The following is a 27,599-nucleotide window of genomic DNA, read 5'->3' on the forward strand; positions in this document are numbered from 1 at the left end:
CTTACTCGAGAGAAATTGGGTTACACATTTTAGGAAGATTTCTCTCCTTTTACCCCATGTAAAAAGTCAAAAACTGGGTATACAAGAACATGCCAATGTAAAAAATATTCTGCTGTGAACACCTAAAGGGTTAACAAACCTTTTGAATGTCATTTTGAATACTTTGAGGGGTGCAGTTTTTATAATGGGGTCATTTATGGGGTATTTCTAATAAGAAGGCCCTTCAAATCAAATCAACTTCAAAACTGAACTGGTCCCTGAAAAATTTCGTTTTTGAAAATTCTGTGAAAAATTTGAAAATTGCTGCTATATTTTGAAGCCCTCTGATGTCTTACAAAAGTAAAAACATGTGAAACATAATGTAGACATATTGTATATGTGAATTGATGTATAATTTATTTTTAATATCCATTTTCCTAATAAGCAGAGAGCTTCAAAGTAAAAAAAAAAAAGCAAAATTTTCAATTTTTTCAACAAATTTGGGATTTTTTCACCAAGAAATGATGCAATTATCGACAAAATTTTACCACTAACATAAAGTAGACTATGTCACGAAAAAACTCTTTCGGAATCAGAATAAAAAGTAAAAGAATCCCAGAGTTATTAATGCTTAAATTGACAGTGGACAGATGTGCAAAAGACAGCAACTTATAATGTTATTACTGTATCTACATTATATAAAAAGTTTTAGTAAATTACAGTCACCAAAAAAATATTATTTGTGTGGAGAAATTGAAAAGAAGACCGCAATTTTGCAAATTTTCAAAGTTTTTGTTTTCACTCTGTACACTTAACCTGTTAAGGACCAATGTACCTGTACGTCCTGGGTCCTTTCCCTTTATATAACACGGGGCCATGGCCGGGATGCGTGGCTACTAGCGTGCGGCACTGATCGCGGTGCCACGCGCTATTAACCCTTTAATATTGAGAGGAAAGACCTCACTGACAATAGTAGCACACCAAGGATAATCAATTCAAATTTTATTAAAGACAAGAAATATTACAAAAAGGCAACCATAAATTGGACACATAGTAGTTTATCAATTGATGATATAAACCACATTTAAAAACATTTAAAAGGTCTGGCTCACAGGAACCATTGCACAACCTAAGGGAGGGGCCATGAACCCCCTTACCTACATTGACACCCATCGTCATATGTAGCAACCAAATACAGTAATCAATAATCCAGTCTGAGTGCAGACATGCAGTATAACAAAAAATATATCTGAAATAAATAGCTTATAAAGTGCTGTGCAATATATCATATAAAGTGCTTGATATCTATGAGATAATAAAATACCACAGTAATATCAAAACACAATCATGAAAAGATGCAACCTAAAATAAGCTATCAATACTTGCATATCCTAATATCGCAAATTAGAATCGAGCGTCTCAGACCGGAGTGAAGGCTGGTAAACAAAGATAAGGGAGGACGGGGTCACCAGAAAAACCCCACGTGTTCCGTTGCCCGAGTGCTCAGGGGTTGATCGCCACATCTAAAGTGAAAGTAAACTAATGCCGGTTAACTCAGGGGGGCTGTTCGGGACCGCCGCAGTGAAATCACGTCGTCCTGAACAGGTGTAGGACTTGAGGAGGGTCCCCTTACCTGCATCCTGGTGTCCGATCGCCGAATGACTGCTCAGTGCCTGAGATCCAGGCATGAGCAGTCGATGTAAAAGATCAGTGTGTGCAGTGTTATAGCCCCCTATAGTGGAAAAAAAAAGTGAATAAAGATCATTTAACCCCTTCCCTAATAAAAGTTTGAATCACCCCCTTTTCCCATAAAAAAAAGTGTAAATAAAAATAAACATATGTGGGATCGCCGCGTGTGGAAATGTCCGAACTATAAAAATATATCATTAACTAAACCGCATGGTCAATGGCGGACACTCAAAAAATTCCAAAGTTCAAAATAGCGTATTTTTGGCCACTTTTTATATCATAAAAAATGAATAAAAAGCGATCAAAAAGTCTGATTAATACAAAAATCATATAGCTAAAAACTTCAGATCACGTCGCAAAAAATGAGCTCACATACCACCCCGTACTAAAAAAAAAAAAAGTTATAGGGGTCAGAAGATGACGATTTTAAACGTATACATTTTCCTGCATGTAGAGATTTTTTCCAGAAGTACAACAAAATCAAACCTATATAAGTAGGGTATCATTTTAATTGTATGGACCTACAGAATAAAGAGAAGGTGTCATTTTTACCAAAAAATGTACTGCGTAGAAACGGAAGCCCTCAAAATTTACAAAATTGTGTTTTCTCTTAAATTTTGTCACACAACTATTTTTTTTCTGTTTCGTCATAGATTTTTTGGGTAAAATGACTGATGTCACTGCAAAGTAGAATTGGTGGCGCAAAAAACATGCCATCATATGGATTTTTAGGTGCGTTATAGTGAGTTATGATTTTTTAAAGGTAAAGAGGAAAAAATGTAAGTGCAAAAACGCAAAAAACCCTGGTCCTTAAGGGGTTATCGGTCAAAATAACATGGGTTTCACCTGAGAGCTGGGCTAGTTTGTGCAGGATGGGGTCGGCCGCCGGGCCGGGAGGTTCGTGGCGAGTCGGGTTGCTGTGGCTTTGCTCGTCTCTACTCGCTGTATCACAAAATGTTTTGTGTACCAATTCTTTGCCATTTTCAGGATATCTTTTTGCATATGAGGCCGATAAATATCTTTTAGTTTTTTTTTGCTTTTGTTAATTATTAATTTTAACACATTTACATTAATAAAATGTTTTTTCCTCATAAAAAAATAAAAAATAACATGTTTTTTTTATTCTGTGTGTCAATACGACTAAAATGATACCCATGTTATGTGCTTTTCTATTATTGTACCCATTTAAGTAAATCTCAAAACTTAAAAAAAATTTGTATGTTTAAAATCATTCTATTTTGACCACCTATAACTTTCTAATTTTTCGCATACAGGGCTCTATGAGGGCTAATTTTTTCACTGTGATCTGTAGTTTTTATTGGTACAACTTTTGCTTCTATGTAACATTTTAATGGATTTTTATAACATTTTTTGGGAATGTGATGTGAGAAAAATGCAGCAATTTTGGACTTTTTATTTTTTTTGTGTGTTTACATTTACGCCATTCACCGTACAGGATAATTAACATTATATTTTGAAAGTTCGGGCATTTATGCACGTGGCGATACCAAATATGATTATTTAATAATTTTTTTTTACACTTTTGGGATAAAATGGGAAAAAAGGAGCCACTTAAATTTTGCATGCATAGGCATAGAACTGATCAGTATTATCAGCGATCTTCTTCACTGGTCTGCTCGATGTCAGACCCGAGAAGAAGACCCTGGGATGACGACCGGAGCAGGTAAGGGGACCTCTGGCCACCATGGTGGATGATCGGATCCCCGCGGAAGTGCCACGAGCGATCTGATCATCCATTTAAATGTCCGCATTGCTGCAGATGTCGTAATCTGTATTGAACACATCTGAAGGGTTAATGGCAGACAAAAGAAAAAATAACCGGTGCTCGCATCATGTACATGATGTAAGCGTACGTCCTGATGTGTTAAGTATCACGTCCATTGTCCTTAAGGAGGTTAAACTTTAACCACATAATCATTGACACCCAATTTATATGCAACAAGCCGTACGCCAAAACTCTTGGTGTGCAAGTCCGCCTTTCCAGTATGCTTTATCTTCTGCAAATACTGCAACAAAGAAGATATTGGACCCTGAAACAGAGCTTTGCCCTTTACCCAGCCTCCTGGTCTCATTTCAGCCCTCTGGCCAGCCCAGAAAACATAGGAATGGCCCAGTATACATATCACCAGTTTCTCTGTACCTGAAAATTCAGTTTTTACAAACATACCCTACCAATGCCGCCCTCATAGTAACAGTTTAGGTTAAAAGTATCCTATAAAACATGCTGATCACCAGCACCTGATTCTTATGACCTCGGCATCTGAGAGGCCAGACCTGGCAGCCTCCATGGCCGCCACAATACGGGAAGAATGAATTTCAAATTCTGATGGGTTATGTATGACCTGATTCTGACCTTATGGCATTGAAATCTATCTAGTTAGTGGTAAACCATTTTCTTGGAAACATGATCCCCTGCCCTTCTGCCCATATATTCTGCTACCAACCTAACTGGACCTAGAAGACCTGGCATAGGTATATATATATTGTAACCCTCTAAACTGTAGAACAAAAAAGTAAGAGTTCCAGCTGAGCAGGTCCTGTAAAACTTGATTCTTTATTATAACATTAAAATATAAACAGTATCCTCATAGCCGGAGGTCATGTGGGATCTGACTTGTTTCTGTCGCATGGGGGAGCTTTATCAATATGTATCTATGTGCAGCCACTTCACAGCCATGCTGTGTTTTTGGCGTATGTGCGACAAATTTATCAAAATGGCGCAAGACTTTCATACATTTTGCACAAATAAAAAACCACCTCAGAACTTGCCGTAGGATGTCATTTTTCAGAGGTAAGACAGAGGAGGTATACATTTTTTTTTTCTACATTTGCGTAATAGTTTTGGGCCTTTTTAAATATACGCAATTAATAAATCATGTCTACTGCATAATCAAGAATGAAGCACTGCATTTCACAGTCACTTTTGCCAAGGTTATCTACTTTGAAATTGTGCAAAAACTAACTGCACCAAAAATCTTGCGCTAAATTTCAGCCAATAAAATGTCAGGAAGGCAATGGTAGGAGGAGCTCCCCAGGTTAAAACTGAAAGTGCTGCTTCAAGCACTGTTATGTGGAGGAAATTAAAGGGGTACTCCAATCTTAATCCTTCAAGTACCGTTTTTATCATCTGCTGTATGCTGAAGGGAAAGTTCTATCCATGTCAGGAATTGCCCAGAGCATAAGAACAGACACGGACAGAGGTGGCAGCAGAGAGCACTCTGGTCAGACTGAAAAGAACTACACAACTTTCTCTGGAGCATACAGTAGCTGGTAAGAGTTTTAAAAAGTTTTACAAGTCTGTATAAGCTTCTGTCACCAGTTGATTTGATTTTGTTCCCCCTCCAGAGCATCCCTTAAAGACATTTAGTTGGGCAAAATTAACTTTCTTATACATTGAGATTTTAAAGTTAATATATTAGCCACCCCATCTTCATATATTGATAAATTATAGGAGAACGTTATCAAAACTTCTGTAGAGGAAGAGTGGTACAGTTTCCCATAGCAACCAGATTGCATCTTTTATTCTAAAGAGGTCTTATTAAAAATGGAAAAAGCTATCTGGTTGCTAGGGTCAACTGCTCCACTTTTCCTCTTTGATAAATCTCCCTCTAGATGTTTTCCCATGTGATATCATATGGCATTAGATTCTCTTTCCAGAGTAATATCCATATATTATACCTGGACTAACTTCTATGATTTAATTTGATGTTCTACTATAATGTAGTTACTAGCTAAGCATACTAATGTTTTATTGATTAGATTTATACTGGACATTGTGTGTGTTATATACTCCTTGGTGTTTATTATTTGTTACCAATAAATCTGAATAATTAATTACTTATGTTTCAATAATATTATATTGCAAAAGTTATTTCCTAGGGCTAAGACATCAAAAGAACTCCTGTCTGGGTATTACTTTTATGTGGGTCCAGATCCTCATCAATTGCACTGTTTGTCATATTTTTATCAATTTATAAAGGTCACATATATTATTTAAATATTAATTTTTGTTGACCATAAGTCATAATTAAGTTTTGACATAATTCCTAACACTGCTTACCATGAGTTTGTGAGAAGTTTCTGTAAAAGTGAAAGCCAATATGATTGTACTTCACATTGTTACTTGCAAAAAGTCCTGCAACTGAAAAATGCCAGTATTTCTCTTTGTAGAGGAAGAGTGGTGCAGTCACCCATAGCAACCAATTAGATTGTTTCTTTGATTTTTCAGAGGCCTTTTTAAAAATGAAAGAAGCAATCTGATTGGTTGCTGTGGACTACTGCACCACTCTTCCTCTACACAGGTTTTGATAAATCTCCCCAACGCCTTTAATATTGGTCCCATTTAAGCCAATGTAGCAATCAGTAGAATGCAAAAAGAATGATGGAAGGAACATAACCAACAGAACACACTGGCAGAAATGTTATTTCTTACTTTACAATATAAAACACGGTAAAGTAAAAATTCTCTTAAGACTTTGACGGTCTTATCTCTTTAAAATGTGACCAAGCCAATTTGGCATTTATTGCTCAAACACTATTCTTTTTTTTCATTGTCATATTCTAAGAGCTTTAAAGAGTACCTGTCATCATCTAAACTTTCCCTGATCCCCCTTCCCATCTGTCCCTTTCTCTAACTATGCCTATCCCTGTGTTTATTGAGGTTTAAAACGCTGTGGAAATACCTTTTTTATCCCTCTTCATTAGCTCAGGAGCACTGTCTTTCTGAGGGGTGGAAGGAGGCGGGTCCCGGCAGGCATGATGTCACATGAAGCTTGGCTGGGACTCTGCTTCTGCCAGTCTTCCTGTATGCTGCTCTCCCTCTGCAGCAGTGTTTCCCAACCAGGGCACCTCCAGCTGTTGCAAAACTACAACTCCCAGCATGCCCAGACAGCCAACAGCTATCCGGGCATGCTGGAAGTTGTAGTTTTGCAACAGCTGGAGGCACCCTGGTTGGGAAACACTGCTCTGCAGTGTGCATACAGACTAAGTACAGGTGAGGGACGGCAGCCTCTGTCTCTCTCTCTCCTGTGTCTCTCTGCACTAAAAAGTCAATGCTGAGAACCAGGGGCTGAGGGAGCAATTACAGAGGCAGTGATTAAGATGAATGTCAGGGGGGGCACAGAGCAGGGAGTGCAGTGAGATAATACAGTGTAAAGATAACGTGTGGTGAGGGGCAGGGAGAACACAGAGCAGGGGGAGGGGGAGGTGACTGGCTGTTATATGAGAGGCATGTGCAGCCTTGTAGCTCACAGGCTGGGAGCGAGTCCTGAGCTAAGAGCACTGAACTTCCGGTGGAAGGACCAGAGCCCTTTTAGCATTAGTCCTAAAAGCTGTACACTTACTATGAAAAGCATAAAGTATAAAATGAAAAAAATTGTATAAATATTAATATTTTTTAATGAAGATATTACAATATCTCTTCATTAATGATTATGAACAACATATTAAAAGTTTTTGTTGATGACAGGTACTCTTTAACTTATTTATTTTTCTGTCATATAGCTTTAAAGGGGTACTCCGGTGGAATTTTTTTTACATCTTATGGATGCAGGGCGTACCTGTACGCCCTGCGCCCGGTCCCGGTTTATAATGGTTACCTGCTTCCGGTGTTTCCGATCACCGATTGACTTCTCCATACCTGAGATCTAGGGAGGGGAAGTCAAGCCCCCATAACACTGATCATCCACATATAGTTCTATGCAGATGATTAGTGTTAGGAATAAATGTAATGCATATTATAGCCACTATAACATAGCAAAAAAAAAAGTTACTAATGATGAATTAACCCCTTCCCTAATAAAAGTAAGAATGACCCCCCTTTTAGCATAAAAAAAACCTGTGTAAATAAAAATAAACATGTGGTATCATCGCGTGCGTATATGTCCAAACTATAAAAATATATAGTTAATTAAACTGCACGGTCAATGGTGTACACGGCAAAAAATTCCAAAGTAGCAAAAAAGTCCAAAATAGCTTATTTTTGGTCACTTTTTATAGCACAAAATTTTTTTTTATAAAGGGCGATCAAGAAGTCCAATCAAAACAAATAAGTAATACAAAATCAAACCTATATAAGTAGGGTATCATTTTAACCATTTGGACCTACAGAATAATATTAAGGTATCATTTTTACTGAAAAATACACAAGAAAAATCATACTGGATTGGGAGAAAAATAAAATTTAATTACCAAAATTTGTTGAGTCATTAAAGGGTTAAAACATGCTCATCTGATGCAGGAATTATATCAGTCATATAAAATTATATATAATTATTATCAGATTACTGAGGTCTGGAGTCTTTATTAGGTCAAGCCATGTTATGTCTTCGCTGTCTATAGTAAACCATTAAGTAGTTGGAAAATGTCTTCAAAATCACTCTAGTTAACCTCTTCAGGACACAGGGCGTATGGATACGCCCTGCATCCCGAGTCCTTAAGGACACAGGGCTTATCCATACGCCCGTGGGAAATCCGGTCCCCACCGCTAGCCGATTGGGGACCGGAGCCGGATGCCTGCTGAAATCATTCAGAAGGCACCCCGGCACATCGCCCAGGGGAGTCCTGAGACCCTCCCCCCATGTCGGCGATCGGAAAAAATCGCATGTCATTTCAGACATGCGATTTTCTCCAATTCCGGGCTGATCGGGTCTCTGGTGACCCGATCACCCGGAAAATAAGGCTGATCGGAGTTGTCAGCAACAGCCCCGATCAGCCTAAGGGATAGGAGTGAGGTCGCAGAGCTGCGATCTCCTCCTATCCCCTGCCATTAGTCAGAACGGAGTTCTGACCAATGGCAGCGCAGGACAGGGGGTTGCCATGGCAACCCCCCGTTCTGCCCGCCCCTGGATGTCGAGGGGATCTGGGAAGAAGATGGAGGCCGTACCTGCAGGAGAAGATGCCTGGGGACCCGGGATCTTCACTGGGGCCTCCTGGATCAGGTAGGGAATCGACAGTGGGGGGGAATTGAAAGTGAAAGGAAAACGATCTTTACTGTGGCAACCACTAGGAAGGCCAAACTGCAACTCCCAACAAGCCCAGACAGCCAAAGGCTGTCTGGGCATGCTGGGAGTTGTAGTTTTGCAACATCTGGAGGGTCACAGTTTGGAGACCACTGTTACAGTGGTGCCCAAACGGTAGCCCTCCAGATGTTGCCAAACTACAACTCTCAGCATGCCTCGACTGCCCAGGCATGCTGGGAGTTGTAGTTCTGTAACATCTGTCCCTTCAGATTTAGCAATTTTCATCACATTTTTGAAAATTGCTGCTCTACTTTGAAGCCCTCAAATTTTTTCAAAAAGCAAAAATATGTCCATTTTATGATGCCAACATAAAGTGGACATATTGTATTTGTGAAGAAAAATTTAATTTTTGTGAATATCCATTTTCCTTACAAGTAGAGAGCTTCAAAGTTAGAAAAATGCTACATTTTCATGAAATTTGGGGAATTTTCACCAAAAAAGGATGCAAGTAACGCCGAAAATTTACCACCAAAATAAAATAGAATATGTCACGAAAAAACAAATCAGAATCAGAATATTCGATAAAAGCGTTTTCGCGTTATTAATTCGTAAAGTGACGGTGGTCAGAATTGTGAAAAAAGGGCTCAGTCCTTAAAGGGGTACTCCGCCCCTAGACATCTTATCCCCTATCCAAAGGATAGGGGATAAGATGTCAGATCGCTGGGGACCCCGGGGATCGCTGCTGCAGCACCCCGCTATCATTACTGCGCAGAGCGAGATCGCTCTGCACGTAATGACGGGCAATATAGGGGCCGGAACATCGTTACGTCACGGCTCCGCCCCTCGTGATGTCACGGCCCGCCCCCGTCAATACAAGTCTATGGGAAGGGGGCGTGACGGTCGTCATGCCCCCTGCCATAGACTTGCATTAAGGGGACGGGAGGTGATGTCATGAGGGGCGGAGCCATGACATCACGCTGCTCCGATTCCTGTATCCCCCATCATTACGCACAGAGCGAACTTGCTCTGTGCTGTAATGATGGCGGGGTGCTGCAGCGGCGATCCCCAGGGTCCCCAGCAGCGGGACCATGGCGATCTAACATCTTATCCCCTATCCTTTGGATAGGGGATAAGATGCCAGGGGCTGAGTACCCCTTTAAGGTGAAAAAAGGCTGCGTCCTTAAGGGGTTAAAGTAAATGTGTCGCTTATTTTAATTTTTTTGTAATGTTTGGAGCCAGATACTAAAACATGTTATTTTTTTCTCCCAATCTGTTTCCATTTTCTGATTTTCCTGTGCAGAGGTCATTCCATAGTGGAGGGGAGACTTCCACTTAATAGTTAAAACCAATCTGTAAGAGGGGAAACTTGTCCAGATTCAGCAGTGGGTGATATTTCCCTCCTCAAAATAAGGAGGTTCTCTGTATTTATTTTGAACCACTGTTGACAAATATTTACAAGGTACAGTTTCCTTTCATGAAAGAAGAGCTTCATCTTACACCTCTAGCATAAAGGTGCCATGCAGTAGCAGGAAGGGCTGTTTTTGTTTTTAATATAGTTACCAAAGCAGACGGTTGCTGTATGCATTTGTCTGTTGTTTATTAGAGAGCAAAATTAAGCTGTATCTGTTTGTCTATTGTTTCATTTATCTATTTTTATATGGACAGGTGACCATATCTCTGTCAGCAGCCCTCAAGGATCTTTTAAGATGGCCAAGATTGACAATATGGAGGATATTTTCCTGGTGGCAGCTGGTACCGGGTTTACACCAATGGTTAAACTTTTGAAGAATCTTCTGAGCAGTTCTTCCAGCCTGAGGTTAGTATTCAATTATCTCATTGAGAAGGCGCACGCCAGCCTAAAGGAGATATGCAGCATAATACTTTTATGTCCCCCTGTGCCCGGGCTGCAAAAACAAATAAAACAAACTTTAACTCACCTTCCTACGTTCCCCCGTTGCTCCGGTATTGGCGTCCCTTTCCTCCGCTGCTGGTGGGCTCCGTGCTTCTTAGGTTTGGAATATCACACTGCGGTCAGCATATCGCCAGCTGCAGCCATGTCCCACCTCAACAGGCGATAGGATGAGCACACTGTCATATAAGGAGATCGGGCCAGCTCCTTACATGACCGTGCGCGCAGCCTATCGCTGGCCGAGGCAGGACATCGCTGTGGCCGGTGATACGCTGACCGCAGTGTGATGTTTCGAGCCGATACCAGAGCAACGGGGGAGCGTAGGAAAGTGAGCTCAAGTTTGTTTTATTTGTTTTTGCAGCCCGGGCACAGGAGGACATAAAAGTGTTATGCTGCATATCTCCTTTAAAACAGAACTTGTAACATGTATCTAAGCCCAAGTCCAAAAGGACTAATCAGGGGGTTGGGCTGGGATTTCTTATTCTGTTACACCATATATGTGAATAGTGACGCTACCTCTACTAGCACAGGGAACTGTCGGGGCACCTGCTCTAAAAAGGGTGGCCCCTGTTCCAGTCTACACCTTTGTACAAAGCCAGGGGCTTGGTCGGGCAGCAGTGGGGCTGCCTGGCCACTGGGTCACTCTCCCTGTGGGCATGGTGTTGCGGTGGTGGTGGCCACCGCCCGGCACTATGCCAATGTTGATTAGGGACCCACTCTGACTAGGTGGCCTTTACGTGGCGAGTGGGCTTGTACTTTTTGATCAAAATGTATACTAACAACCTGTTAGTGTTTGAATTTATGCTGAGAAGCAAGTAGATCAAAATACAAATGGTGGATGTGAGGATGTGTTTCTTTTCTCTATTTTTGTTTTACAAACCCCAGAAAACCTACAATTTATGTCCTTACACAATTCAACTGCTTCAGCTGAATCCTTAGGAGATAATGAGCAGGAAAAGATGCACATAGTGCCACATAGAATGCACAAGGTGCACAAAAATAGCAGATAGCAAATAAAAATCTGCAGAGAGCAATGCAGTGGCATGGTACCTCAAGCCATCTGAGGTGGCAAGTGAAGCTCCTATGTAACAGTACATAGTTCCCAGCGTGTGGCGGTAACTGGGTTTTTTTTGCTTAACATATAACTCACAGTTGCAGACAGTTGGTCCATAGTGTTTTGGTCCATTTGGATTTTTGCTTTGTTTATGCTGTGGGGTATACTTTCAGTGATATCTATTAAAAGTATATTTTCTACTTACTGGCGTGCACCTCCTCTGTTAAACTTTTTCTTAGGCCTGTAATTTTGTGCTTATCAAGCCCATTTCATGGCCACAATACATTTAAATACATTTAAAAATGTATACTTTAAGAAAAAAGTAATAAATATAGAAGATATCATTCATATGTAGAGCACATTGTATTCTTAAAGCAGTTGCTATTGTATGGAGGTCAGTAGGCAACTATTGCAAGAATAATGAAACAAAAATGAGTGATATATATTACGGTATGTTCTAGATGTGCACTTTCTTGTACTCTTGCACTTCAGTATCAAGGTGGATGAGATAAATGCTTTTTAATGCCTTAGCACTTTATTTTAGTACTTGCATTTTTGTTGACAAATGCAGCAATTTTTTTGAAAAACTGGAAAATGTCTTTATGGTGTACACTGTGCAGTAAAGGTGATGTTATATTAATTCTGTGGGTTAGTACGATTATGGCGATACCCATTTTATATTGTTTTGTATGTTCTTTTTCCTGTTCTGAGTAAAAAATAATTTCTGCCATTAATTTTCCAACAGCTGCAACTTTATTATTTTTCATCCGATGCCATTGAGTAAGGGCTTATTTTTTGCGGGTATCATTTTTGCGACGCGTGCTACCTTTTGATGTTTTTTATTCCGCTGTTTGTACCAAAATTGGTGGTGTGTTTTTGACCTTTTTTGGTCATAATACAGGGCTTTTATTGGGAAAGGGGCTTTTTTTTATTTATTTTTTTATTTTTACACTTCATACTTTTATTTAAGAACTTTTTATTTAATATTTTACACTTTTTACAGGTTATACTCTGCTGCAATACATTTGTACTGCAGCTCAGTATGACCCGATCAGCTGCACACTGTACAGCCTGTGGCTGGATCTCTCAGGCTTCTGTAGCAGGCAGACAGGAGGTCATGATCTGACCTCCTGCTGCCATAGCAACCAACGGCAACCTGTGGTCTTATCACGCTCCCCCTGTCAACACCATAGATGCGTGATCAGGATTGATCACAGCATCTATGGGGTTAATGCTGCCGGGATTGGCGCGATCGCGGCTCCGGCAGCTGAGGTGGGACTCCGGCTGTGATTGACAGCCAGGCTCCTCCGCCAATCTCATGCACTGCCCGTGACAGTGTCGGAGATCACTAGGATGTATGCATACGTCCCAGTGCGCTAACGTGTCGGATGCTGGGACGTATGCATACGTCCTATAGCGGAAAGGGGTTAAAGAAGAACTCCAGCCAAATGAAATTAACTTTGTATAGCTGCACCTGCACATGTTAAAGTTATATAACTTTGCAGTGTACTCTTTTGCAGTGTAATCTTTGCTGAGCACATACCCTATTTCTTTTAGCTTTTCCTCCAGGCAGGAAGTCCAGTAGTTCTTAGCACACATGAGGACTGTTGGGCACCAGTTTGTTGGGTTCCGAGGCCAAAAAGATGATTAGAGATGGTGCATGTGCGGAGTAGCTGTATGTTACTCGTGCTGTGACATTGTCCAAGAGAGGCATACATTGTAAACGCCCAACCATGCCTCTCCAACTGGTCATGACTGTGGATAAAAGCATTTTTCAGCACCATAAAGCCACTGATTAGGCAAAGATAGGTATGGCTGCATTACTGTGCTGCACAGCTTTTATATACAGTGCATAGCTTTAAGGGATAAATCCTAGTGAAAGTTGCACTTTAAGGGTACCTTCACACGTGCATATTTTCTGCTTCTGCAGATTCTTCTGCCCATTGACTTCAAATCTGCAACAGAAAATATGCACGTACCCTTAAGCATCCCAAAGTTATTGCATCATAAAGTAGGACAGGTCAGAGTTTAAAAAAATAGTATTTGACCCTTAAAGGGGTACTCCGGTGGAAAACTTTTTTTTTTTAATCCACTGGTGCCAGAAAGTTAAACAGATTTGTAAATTACCTATTAAAAAATCTTAATCCTTCCAGTACTTATTAGCTGCTGAATACTACAGAGGAAATTATTTTCCTTTTTCTTTTTGGAATCACAAGCCTAGTGCTCTCTGCTGACATCTCTGTCCATTTTAAGAACTGTACAGAGTAGGAGAAAATCCCCATAGAAAACATATGCTGCTCTGGTCAGTTCCAAAAATGGACAAAGATGTCAGCAGAGAGAACTGTGCTTGTGATGTCAGCAGAGAGCTCTGTGTTCCAAAAAAAAAACTGGTGCCAGAAAGTTAAACAGATTTGTAAATGACTTCTATTAAAAAAATCATAATCCTTTCAGTACTTATTGGCATCTGTATACTACAGAGGAAATTCTTTTCTTTTTGGATTTCTTTTCTGTCACGACCACAGTGCTCTCTGCTCACACACAAAAAAGAGAGCACTGTGGTCGTGACAGAAAATAAATCCAAAAAGAAAATAATTTCCTCTGTTTATACAGATGCTAATAAGTACTGGAAGGATTAAGATTTTTTTTAATATAAGTAATTTACAAATCTGTTTTAACTTTATGTCACCAGTTGATTTAAAAAATAAAAAAAGTTTTCCACCAGAGTACCCCTTTAAGGCCACAGTTGTCTCAGTCCTGAAGGGGTAAAAGGGATTGTCAGTTATCCAGTGGTTTAAACATTTTGATAAAGGCTCAGTTTGGCTTTTAAAATAAATACATTTAATAACAAATAAAAAGGGATGCTTGCAGTCCAGTTGCCCACAGCTGCCATCCTGACAGTGCCTGGTCCCCATTGATCAGCATTTCCTGCTTACCATAGTAAAAGACCAGAACAAATGCCGCATGTAGAATCATGTGAATGTCAGTGACAATGTAGGATCATACATATTAAATAATGATGTTACACAATGGCTAAGTACTGTGGCAAGTGATACATATATAGAGAAAATGTGAATATGAATTGTACAATTGAATGTTAGCACGAGACACGGTGAACTACTGTGAAAAAAAGGTATACAGGAGTAAATAATAATAATAGTAAGATACTCAGTATGAAAAAAAAAAAAACACAAACCACGAAAGTACAGTACATAAATAAACATGCATTTTACAGTTGAAAGTATAATCTATATATATAAAACTCAACGTGTGTGTATATGTATGTATGTATGTGTGTATGCATGTGTGTATGTTCCAGCATCATGTCCAAACGGCTAAAGATATTAACATGAAACTTGGCACACATGTTACTTATATGTCAATAACAAACATAGGATAGGTGATTTAACCCTTACTCACCCCCATTTGCCAGGGGCAGGGTTTATGTTTAAAGTCCCATACAAGTCAATGGGAAATATATGTTACCGCATAACTTCCAAACGGCTTGAGATATTTTGATAATACTTGGTCACATGTTACTTATATATCCACTTAAAATATAGGATAGTTAAATTTAACCCTTAACTACCCCCATTTGTGAGGGTTGGGGTTTTTGTTTAAAGTCCCATGCAAATCAATGGGAAATGTATGTTCCCACTTAACTTCCGTACTGCTGGAGATATTTCACATATTACGGGTCGGGATAGGAGGTCAACATAGGTCAACATAGGAGGTCGGGATAGGAGGTCGGTATAGGAGGACTGGATAGGAGGTCGGGATAGGAGGTCGGGATAGGAGGTCGGGATATGGGGTCGGGATATGGGGTTGGGATATGACAACAATATATGAGGATGGGATATGGAGTCAAAAGCTTCCTCCTTTGTTGCTTTTCCTCCCCAACAAGGATGAGGAAGGAAAAATCGGGCAACGCCGGGTACTCAGCAAGTGATAGCTGAAAGTATAATAGATGAAAGTATAATGTTAATATGCACAATCCAAGATACAGATTATGGGGTGGTTTATCAAACCTTGTGCAAAGCAACAGTGAAGCAGTTGGCTACAGCAACAAGATTTCAGCTTTCCATTGTCTTTTTAAGAATAGAAGAAGCAATCTCATTGGTTGCTATGGACAACAACTCCACTGTTCCTTTTCACATGGTTTGATAAATCTTCCCCTACATTTTTCAAACGGGTTGCCGGTTGTCCAGTGATATAAAAATGTTTTCTGTTGCTGGACAACCCCTTTAAGTATAAACGTACTAGATCCTATGATTTGTGTTATTAGGCTATGTTCACACTGTCTTGTTCTGCTAGGTTTCTGTTGTCTCTGATTAGTATAATTTGCTTTGCTGTTCTGTTTAGCAAAACATAAAAAACAAAACAGACTGCATATAAGTCTACAATCGACAGAAATAGATCCATGATATCTGCTTGTGACATTGCATTGGTAACACAATATTTCTTATTTTTTTGGTACAGAAAAGTAAAACTGATTTTCTTCAACAAAACAGAAGATGATATTTTATGGAAAGAGCAACTGGAAAAATTGTGTTTATTGGATAAGAGGTAAATTAGTTAATTTAAGAAATTCTGTAGAGCTTGTCATGAGAGACATTACATCATTTCACCATTATACCTTGTAACAAATAACTAACCTTAGCAGTCATTGGCTGTACATACAAGCAGTCCACTAAGACCGGTGATTGGCAGTGGAGTTCTTTTCTTTTCTGTTTTCGAGAAACAGTAGAATGATGTGCTTTACCAAAAAGCTCTATATTCGTCTCATCTGTCCACAAGACGTTTTCCCAAAAGGGTTTTGGCTTACTCAAGTTCATTTTGGCAAAATGTAGTCTTGCTTTTTTATGTCTCTGTGTCAGCAGTGGGGTCATCCTGCCATAGCGTATTATTTCATTTAAATGTTGACGGATAGTTTGTGCTGACATTGATCTGGACTATCCTGCATTGACACCTTTCATCAAATTTTCTCTTCTGTCAACGCCCAGGGAGATTAGCTACAGTGCCATGGGTTGCAAACTTCTTGATGATGTTGCGCACTGTGGACAAAGGCAAATCTAGATATCTGGAGATGGACTTGTAACCATTTTTGGTTCTCAAGTCCTCAGACAGTTCTCTTCTCCTCTTTCTGTTGTCCATGCTTAGTGTGGCACACACAGACACACAATTCAAAGACTAAGTGAACTTCTCTCCTTTTTATCTGCTTTCAGATGTGATTTTTTTTTTTATATTGCCCACACCTGTTACTTGCCCCAGGTGAATTTAAAGGAGCATCACATGCTTGAAACAATTAGGGTGCCAATAATTTTGTCCAGACCATTTTTGAAGTTTGGTGTGACATTATGTCCAATTTGCTTTTTTTTCTCCCTTTTTGGTTTAGTTCCAATACACACAAAGGGAATAAACATGTGTATAGCAAAACATGTGTTACTGCAATCCTTTTCTGTGAGAAATTTTTCCTTTTCTAGAAAAATTTCAGGGGTGCCAACATTTACGGCCATGACTGTATGTCAATCCACCACATCAGCACAGTGTCCCTCCCTACATTCCTATCTGCATCCATGATCTCTGTGATAACTAGTGGACATTCCTATGTACCTCTGTGAACTAACCGAGAGCTGCAGCAGGAAATGGGAAAAATCAAAAGGCCATGTTGGACAAAATTAAGGAAACATACACAAATAATACACACACAAGGGTTAAAGGGGTACTCCAGGAAACTAAACCCATAGCCCATTCTTTCCCTCTTATCAACCTATTAAATTGTCTATATATCATTCATTAGCTATATAGAGCAGTTTCCCTCTTTGGTTGTCACTTACATGAATGAAGTAAGGGAATGACTCTGTCTCTGTCCAAATCCCTCTTTGAAAGCAGCCCCCACCCTCCTGAGAGACACAGACCATGTGGTTTCCGTCCTGTACTGATGAGTCATGCTCTCTTTAGTGCTAGGAACTGGGAGGTGTGTTCAGCCTCAGCCAATCAGACACTGAATCTCTCTGCTGCTCAGAGCAGGTGGGTGGGGGCTGGCAGAGGAGAGCTCCAATGATTGCTGAGAGATGTAGGCAAGGGTAGGGAAAGATGGCAAAGAATATGAAGCAGCCAGAGAGGACCACGGGAGCCATGCACATCAGGCAGGATGGTTTACAGCAAGCATGTCAAAATCAAAGGCTAACATGGGCCAAAAAAACAAGGTTTAAGTTTATGTGGGCCGCATAAAAAAAAAAAAAAAAAAACATGCCCTCCCTGCACAACACCCCATGTCCCCTTTGTACAACAACCCATGCCACCCCTGCACAAGACCCCATGCCCCCTTTGCACAAGACCCCATGCCCCCTTTGCACAATACCCCATGCCCACCCTACACAAGACCCCATGCCCCCTGCCCAACACCTGATGACCCCCTTCATAAAACCCCATGACCCCCCTTCACAAGACCCCATGCCCCTTTTGTACAACACTCCATGCCTCCCTTTGCAAAAGACCCAATGCCCCCCTGCACAAGACTGTGCAGTACAGTTCCCCCACATTAGGTGCAGTATAGTTCCCCCACATTAGGTGCAGTATTGTTCCCCACATTAGGTGCGGTACAGTTCCCCCACATTAGGTGCGGTACAGTTCCCCCACATTAGGTGCAGTACAGCTCCCCCACATTAGGTGCAGTACAGTTCCCCCACATTAGGTGGAGTACAGTTCCCCCACATTACGTGCAGTACAGTTCCCCCACAGACATACAGCCTTCAGCCATATACAGTGTATACTGCCACACTTCAGTGTTCCGACCAACACTCATCTGGTCCGGAGTCACGATCTACTGCTATGGCCTATGGGCCATAGCAGTAGGGACCGGAGGAGCAGTGGTCGGAACACCGAAGATGACGTGCTGGTGAGTGGTGACTTACCATACCCGCACGTCCTCCTCACTGCTCCGCTCCACTCTTCTCCTATGGGCGCACGCACGGGACGTCATTGACATCCCTGCTTGCGCTACCTCCCGGCAGCCCCTGCATTTTTAAAAGTTAACACAAGGCCGCAGAGAGGTAACCGGGGCATCCTTGTGTCCTAAAAAGATTTTTCGGGACACTGGGATGCCCCTAATGTGACGGGGGCCCCCTGCGGGCACGGGGCCCAGAGCGGGCGCTCCAGGAGCTCCAATGATTATCCGGCCCTGACCAGAGCAATGAATATCTTTGCCGGGCCGCAAAGATATTGATTGTGGGCTGCATGTTTTTCACACCCATGGTTTACAGGAAACATATCTTGGAGATATATATATAGTGTGTCTCCGAGATATGTTTCCTGTAAACCATCCCGCCTGAAATGCATGGCTCCCGTGGTCTTCTCTGGCTGCTTGATATTCTTTGCCATCTTTCCCTCCTCTTGCCTACATCTCTAAGCAATCAGCGCATATATATATATATATATATATATATATATATATAGATACACACTTCCCTGGAGTACCCATTTAAGACAGAACCAGTGCTGTGCCTTTACTGTTTAAAAAGCACACAAACTCTACATACATTTTAAAAAGAAACAAACATAATGAACAATGTTTATAAAGTCATTAATGTATGTGTCCTATAGAGGTACTCCGGTGCTTTCTGCTGACACCTGATGCCCGTATCAGGAACTGTCCAGAGCAGTTAAAAATCCCCATTGCAAACCTATGCTGCTTTGGACAGTTCCTGACACGGACAGAGGTGTCAGCAGAGAGCACTGTGGACAAGACAAAAAAGAAATTCAAAAAGAAAAGTATTTTCTCTGTAGCATTTTTTTCTGGCACCTGTTTATAAAAAAATAAAAAATAAATTCCACTGGAGTACCCCTTTAACCCCTTGGGGACAGAGCCCATTATTACTCTAAGCCTAAGGACGGGAGCATGTTTTTTCAAATCTGACCTCTATCAGTTTATGCATTAATTACTCTGGGATGCTTTTACTTATAAATTTGATTCAGAGATAGTTTTTTCGTGACATATTCTACTTTGTTAGTGGTAAATAAAAATTTTGTCAATAATTGCATTTTTCTAACTTTGAAGCACTCTGCTTGTAAGGAAAAGGGACAACTCTAATAAATTACATATTGATTCACATATCCAAAATGTCTACTTTATGTTGGCATCATAAAGTTGACATGTTTTTACTTTTTGAAGACATCAGAGGGCTTCAAAGTATAGCAGCAATTTTCTAATTTTTCACGAAAATTTTAAAATCTGAATTTTTCAGGGATCAGTTAAAGGGGTACTTCTATTAAAAATCTTAATCATTTTAGTACTTTTTAGCAGTTGTATGCTACAGGGAAAATTCTTAACTTTTTGAATTTATTTTTTGTGTTGTCCACAGAGCTCTCACCTCTGTCCATATCAGGAACTGTCCAGAGCAGCATAGGTTTGCTATGGGGATTTTCTACTACTCTGCACAGTTCCTGATATGGGCATCAGGTGTCAGCAGAGAGCACTGTGGACAACACAAAAAAGAAATTAAACAAATAAAGGTTTTTCTCTGTAGAAAACAGCTGCTAAAAAGTACTGAAAGGATTAAGATTTTTTAATAGAAGTAATTTAGAAATCTGTTTAACTTTCTGGCACCAATTAATAATACCATAGAGCTTGCTATTAGAATGCAATGCCTGCAAGGGGCAAGAATAGACTCCCAGCAATATATGAAAATAATAAGGGGGATAAATCAATTAGAATCCCAGGGGAGGTGCATGTAATACTTAACTTTTAATTTTACAAAGTTAAAATCGTCACCAAATAAATTAGTGCTGAAATAACCCAAACGAATAAATATAAATGTTCTGGTTGCGGTATGGATCTTACTCCAGAAGCAATATCAAGCATACAGGGTGTCGCTCTCAACGCGTTTCTGCCACTAATGATATGGCGTCATCAGGAGAGACAAAAGACAAAGCTTGAAATACCTTAGAATTGTGGTACTAAGAGCACCCTATAAATAAATAAACAAACCAATGTGACTAAGAGATCACGGCAAGGACTGTCTGTATCAGGCCACCTGCAAAGAAAGCACAACAGAAAGGTACCAATGTCATTTATGTGCTCCAAGCATAATAAAAAACATGAGCAATGCATGCGGAGCATACACTCACTGTGCCGTGGATATTTTCCAGAAAACCTAAAGAGGAAAGCACATAGAGAAAAGCCCCTATCAGTAACTGTCCAGCTGGTACCTGTAAAGAAGAACCACTCTTCCGCAGTATGCGGCTACTCAGAGTTCCAGTCTGCCGATATCCGTGATCCCAGGACGGTGCGCTATTACCCGCAGTGGCGGGGAGCCTTGCGGTAAATGCCGGCTGCTAATGCGCTTCCATACCTGGGATCACGGCGTGTGACGTCTTATACGCTGGCCGAGCCACGCGTCACTTCCGCCGCACCCCTGATTGACGTCATAGGGGCCGGCGATTATCGTGCAGCGCGCGGTCAGGTGACGGCCGCAATGAAAACAAAAGAATCATGTGATTACGGCTATGGTAAACACTCTTATATCCTGGTATATTCATAATGGCTAGATGTTTGAGGCAAGTTTAGGAGGAACTAACGGGATAGCGGTTAAGTATGTAACCTAAAACTATTCATAAATATATATGTTTAATAGGCAATACTACGGAGATGCCTTATGCATATATAACAGGTGCATAGAAAAGCTGGACCATAGGAGTGTATACATACATAATAGGAAGTCTGGGTACCCTAAATGACTGGGTACTATTGCCATAATTCATTGGTGACTCCCATAATTATATTGATACAAACTGGTCGGAGGAAATTAAACTAGCATACATATAGAGTTTTGGCAAGGCCAAATACAAAGGCCATGGGTATAGATACCCTGGATGCTCGGAAGAGGTTAGACTCCGCGGACGAGGACTAAAAAATTGAACCTTATATTAACTGAGGCTCAATTATAGTATAATATAATCTAATGGGGTACCCCCCAAAAGGGGGACACTAGATAGGCTACATGACAAGGGGATAGCGGGGGCCTAGGGAACCTACCTTCCCCTGCGCTAGTTCTATAACCCTAGTGCCTAGGCAGGGAATACCGCCCTAATAAGGGCGGGCCTGCTCCCGATCCTCCTACTTGCCTAATAGGTCCCCAGAAATTGGTGACACTGACTTTAGGCTTACTAAAGCCTCCACTAGCTGCCTATAGTCACCAAGAACGGGGGGTACCCGCAAGTCAATCTACAAAAAACTAGCATAATTGACCTGTTCATTCAGGCCAGATGGAGTACAGGTGTCTAGTTTGTAAATCCACCTGCACTCCCTTTTGTAGGAGTACACGGTCCAAATCCCCTCCTCTAGGTGATGGCCAAACTTTTTCTATACCCATGAATTTTAGATTATCTGTCCGGCCCTGGTGAGAGTCATTGATGTGCCTTGCAAGGGGCTTATCCCTCCGATGTCGGATATCCCCCAGATGTTCAAGAATCCTGGTTTTGAATGCTCTCCTGGTCTTGCCCACGTATTTTTTACCACATGGACAGGTAGCTAGATAAATCACTGATACTGTAGAGCAGTTGATAAACTCTCTCAATCTGAACTGTTCTCCAGTGGATTCATTGACAAATATCTGAGACCTGCTGATGTTGATGTTTTATTGGCACCAATTAATAAAAAAATAAAAAAAAATAAAAAATGGTTTCCACCGAAGTACCCCTTTAAACCCCTTAAGGACTTAGCCTTTTTTCACCTTAAGGAGTCGGACGTTTGTTGCAATTCTGACCACTGTCACTTTAAACATTAATAACTCTGGAATGCTTTTAGTTATCATTCTGATTTCGAGATTGTTTTTTCGTGACATATTCTACTTTAGTGGTAAAATTTTGTGGTAACTTGCATCCTTTCTTGGTGAAAAATCCCAAAATGTGATGAAAAATTTGAAAATTTTGCATTTTTCTAACTTTGAAGCTCTCTGCTTTGAAGGAAAATTGATATTCCAAATATTATTTTTTATTCACATTTCCAATATGTCTACTTTATGTTTGCATCATAAAATTGATGTGTTTTTACTTTTGGAAGACACCAGAGGGCTTCAAAGTTCAGCAGCAATTTTCCAATTTTTCACAAAATTTTGAAACTCGCTTTTTTTCAGGGCCCAGTTCAGGTTTGAAGTGGATTTGAAGGGTCTTCATATTAGAAATACCCCATAAATGACCCCATTATAAAAACTACACCCCCGAAAGTATTCAAAATGACATTCAGTCAGCGTTTTAACCCTTTTGGTGTTTCACAGGAATAGCAGCAAAGTGAAGGAGAAAATTCACAATCTTCATTTTTTTACACTCGCATGTTCTTGTAGACCCAATTTTTTAATTTTTACAAGGGGTAAAAGGAGAAAATGTATACTTATATTTGTAGCCCAATTTCTCTCGAGTAAGGACATACCTCATATGTCTATGTAAAGTGTTCGGCGGGCGCAGTAGAGGGCTCAGAAGCGAAGGAGCGACAAGGGGATTTTGGAGAGTACGTTTTTCTGAAATGGTTTTTGGGGGGCATGTTGCTTTTAGGAAGCCCCTATGGTGCCAGAACAACATAAAAAAACACATGGCATACCATTTTGGAAACTAGACCCCTTGAGGAACGTAACAAGGAATAAAGTGAGCCTTAATACCCCTCAGGTGTTTCACGACTTTTGCATACGTAAAAAAACAAATAAGAAAATTTCACAAAAATGTGTTTCCCCCAAATGTCACATTTTTGCAAGGGTTAATAGCAGAAAATAACCCCCAAAATTTGTAACCCCATCTCTTCTGAGTATGGAGGTACCCCATAAGTTGGCCTGAAGTGCACTACGGGCGAACTACAATGCTCAGAAGAGGAGTCATATTTGGCTTTTTGAGACCAAATTTTGCTCGGGGGGCATGTCGCATTTAGGAAGCCCCTATGGTGCCAGGACATCAAAAAAAAAAAAACACATGGCATACCATTTTGGAAACTAGACCCCTCGGTGAACGTAACAAGGGGTTAAGTGAACCTTTATACACAGGTGTTTCACGACTTTTGCATATGTAAAATAAATTATTATTTTTTTTTACCTATAATGCCTGTTTTCCCAAAAATTTTACATTTTAAAAAAGGGTAAAAGCAGAAAATAGCCCCCAAAATTTGTAACACAATTTCTCCCGAGTACGGCGATACCCCATATGTGACCCTAAACTGTTGCCTTGAAATACGACAGGGCTCCAAAGTGAGAGCGCCATGCCCATTTGAGGCCTAAATTAGGGATTGCATAGGGGTGGACATAGGGGTATTCTATGCCAGTGATTCCCAAACAGGGTGCCTCCAGCTGTTGTAAAACTCCCAGCATGCTTGGACAGTCAACGGCTGGGAGTAGTTGGGAATAGTTGTTTTGCAACAGCTGGAGGCTCCGTTTTGGAAACAGTGGCGTACCAGACGTTTTTCATTTTTATTGGGGAGGGGAGGGGGGATGTGTAGGGGCATGTGTGTATGTAGTGTTTTTTACTTTTTATTTTATTTTGTGTTAGTGTAGTGTTTTTAGGGTACAGTCGCACGGGCGGGGGTTCAAAGTAGTTTCTCGCTGGCAGTTTGAGCTGCGGCAGAAAATTTGCCGCAGCTCAAACTTGCAGCCGGATACTTACTGTAAACCTCCGCTCATGTGAGTGTACCCTGTACGTTCACATTGGGGGGGGTGGGGGGACGGGACATCCAGCTGTTGCAAAACTACAACTCCCAGCATGCGCTGACAGACTGTACATGCTGAGAGTTTTAGTTTTGCAACAGCTGTAGACACACTGGTTATGTATCACTGAGTTTGTGACCTTACTCAGTGTTTCACAACCAGTGTGCCTTCAGCTGTTGCAAAACTACAACTCTCAGCAGTCACCGACAGCCAATGGGCATGCTGGGAGTTGTAGTTATGCAACCAGCAGATGCACCACTACAACTCCCAGCATGCACTTTAGCTGTTTGTGCAAGCTGGGAGTTGTAGTTATACAACAGCTGAAGGTACACTTTTCCATAGAAAAAATGTGCCTCCAGCTGTTGCAAAACTATAAGTCCCAGCATGCCCATAAGGGAATGCTGGGAGTTGTGGTGGTCTGCCTCCTGCTGTTGTATAACTACAGCTCCCAGCATGCCCTTTTTGCATGCTGGGAGCTGTTGCTAAGCAACAGCAGGAGGCTGTCACTCACCTCCTGCTGCTGCTCCGCTGCAGGTCAGTCCCTCGCCGCGGCAGTCGCTCCTGGGGCCCTGATCCCGACAGGGATGCCGGGGATCGGGGTCCCCAGCACCCGGGGTCTTCTTCCCGCTCACGTCCTCCGGAAGAGGGGTGCCCTGATTGGTGGACCGGTAAACCAGCCAACGAATCAGGGTGATCGTGAGGTGGCACCAGTGCCACCTCACCCCTGCTGGCTATGGCTGTTCGGGGCAGTCTCTGACGTCACTGGAGACCCGATTGACCTGGTATCGCCGCAGATCGCTTGACTGAATTGTCCAGCGCTCTGCGGCCATCGCCGACATGGGGGGGCATAATGACCCTCCTGGGCGATATGCCGGGATGCCTGCTGTACGATTTCAGCAGGCATCTGGCTCCGGTCCCCAACCGGCTAGCGTTGGGGACCGGAATTCCCACGGGTGTATGGATACGCCCTGCATCCTTATGGACTCGGAATGCAGGGCGTATCCATATGCCCTGCGTCCTGAAGAGGTTAAAGGGGTACTCCGGTGCTAAGACATCTTATCCCCTATGCAAAGCATAGGGGATAAGATGCCTGATTGCGGGGGTCCCGCCGCTGGGGACCCCTGTGATCTTGCACACAGCACCCCATTATAATCAGTCCCCGGGGCATGTTCGCTCCAGGTCTGATTACTGGCGATCATGGGGGCCGGAGCATTGTGATGTCACGGCCCCGCCCTGTGTGTTGTCACCCTCCGCCCCCTCAATGCAAGCCTATGGGAGGGGGCGTGACAGCTGTTATCATATATATATATCTAATTATAACAGGGTGCTGTGTGCAAGATCACGGGGGTCCCCAGCGGCAGGACCCCCGCGATCAGGCATCTTATCCCCTATCCTTTGGATAGGGGATGAGATGTCTTAGCGCCGGAGTACCCTTTTAAGTTTTGCAGTGAATATGAGGGTCTTTATGTTGTAAATCCCCTATAATGGACCCCATTATGAAAACTGCACCCCTCAAAGTTTTCAAAATGACATTCAAAAAGTTTGTTAACCCTTTAGGTGTTTCACAGGAATTGCAGCAAACTGGAGGAGAAAAATCTAAATCTCCATTTTTTACACTAACATGTTATTGTAGCCCAATTTTTTGCATTTTTACAAGGTTAAAAGGCCCCCCAAAACTTGTAATACATTTTCTCTCAAGTAAGGAAATACCTCATATGTGGATGTAAAGTGCTCTGTGGGTGCACTAGAGGGCTCAGAAGGGAAGGACCAACAATGGCATTTTGGGGGGCATGTTGCATGTGAATGTAAAGTGCTCTGCGGGTAAAAAGCAATGCTTAGAAGAGAAGGAGCACCATTGTGCTTTTGGAGAGAGAATTTGGTTGGAATGGAAGTCGAGGGCCATGTGCGTTTACAAAGCCCCCCGTGGTGCCAGAACAGTGGACCCCCACATGTGACCCCATTTTGCAAACTATACCTCTCACTGAATGTAACAAGAGGTGCAGTGAGCATTTACACCCCACAGGTGTTTGACAGATCTTTGGAGCAGTAGGCTGTGCAAATGAAAAATGTAATTTTTAAGGACCACTGTTCAAAAAATCTGTCAGACACCTGTGGGGTGTAAATGCTCACTGCACCCCTTATTACATTCTGTGAGGGGTGTAGTTTCCAAAATGGGGTCACATGTGGGGGGTCCACTGTTCTGACACCATGGGAGCTTTGTAAACGCACATGGCCTTCAATTCCAGCCAAATTCTCTCTCCAAAAGCCCATTGGTGCTCCTTTTCTTGTAGTTTGCCCGCAGAGCACTTTATATCCAGATATGGGGTATTTCCTTACTCAGAAGAAATGGGGCTACACATTTTGGGGGGCCTTTCTTTCCTATTACTCCTTGTGAAAATGAAAAATTTAGCTCTCATTACAGGGATGAAAGGGCAGAACGCTGCAAACATTAGGATAGGTGTGACAGCTGCTTCACCCGCGTGCGCGGGCTTCGTCTGACCCCACCTGCTGGTGACATTGATTCCATTTATTGCTTCATGGGAAAGACAGTGTCTTCAGTCAGGTGTTCACAGGTAATCATGTGACTTTAAAAACGGAGTGAATTAAAAACAATCATACCAAAATCACATAGCAAAAATGTATAATACGTTAAATGGATAGCTTATAAGAAAATACGTAGGTCAATCATATCATTCAGTCCTAGTTTGTAGGTCCATACAATTAAAATTATACCCATTTTTTGTAGGTTTTTATTTCATTTTGCAACTTAAAAAAAATAACTTGTATGAAAAGGAGTATGCTTAACCCCTTAACGACCAAGGACGTATATTTAAGTCCTTGGCCGGCTCCCGCGATATAACGCGGGGTCACGTGGTGACCCCGTGTCATATCGGGTCGGTCCCGGCATGTAACTGAAACTGGGACCCGCAGCTAATAGCGTGCGGAAGCGATCGCGGTGCCACGCGCTATTAACTCTTTAGATGCTGTGTTCAAAGTTGAACGCCGCATCTAAAAATAAAGTAAAAGCTTACCGGCTGCTCAGTGGGGCTGATCAGGACCACCGCAGTGAAAATGCGGTATCCTGATCAGCTAGGACGTGAGCGGAGGTCCTCTTACCTTCCTCCGGCGCATCAGTTCGGCGATTGATTGCTCCAAGCCTGAGATGCAGGCTTGAGCAATCAACCGCCGATAACACTGATCAATGCAAAGCTATGGCTTTGCAGTGATCAGTGTAAAAGATCAGTTTGTGCAATGTTATAGCCCCCTATGGGAGCTATAACCCAGCAAAAAAAAAAAAAGTGTTAAAA

The 27,599-nt window shown here is 41.7% G+C and overlaps 1 protein-coding gene across 1 annotated transcript in view; it reads left to right on the top strand.

The window, feature by feature from the left end:
* LOC130362079 (cytochrome b5 reductase 4) overlaps positions 1–27,599 on the top strand; it is a 270,381-nt gene that overhangs the window by 197,371 nt on the left and 45,411 nt on the right. The window contains exons 13-14 of the mRNA XM_056566016.1: positions 10,314–10,464; positions 16,088–16,174. Coding sequence (XP_056421991.1) covers positions 10,314–10,464; positions 16,088–16,174 — 238 coding nt within the window. The remainder of the gene's footprint in view (positions 1–10,313; positions 10,465–16,087; positions 16,175–27,599) is intronic.

The sequence above is a fragment of the Hyla sarda genome, chromosome 3, assembly GCF_029499605.1.
Source record: "Hyla sarda isolate aHylSar1 chromosome 3, aHylSar1.hap1, whole genome shotgun sequence".
In the NCBI taxonomy this organism is placed as follows: domain Eukaryota; kingdom Metazoa; phylum Chordata; class Amphibia; order Anura; family Hylidae; genus Hyla; species Hyla sarda.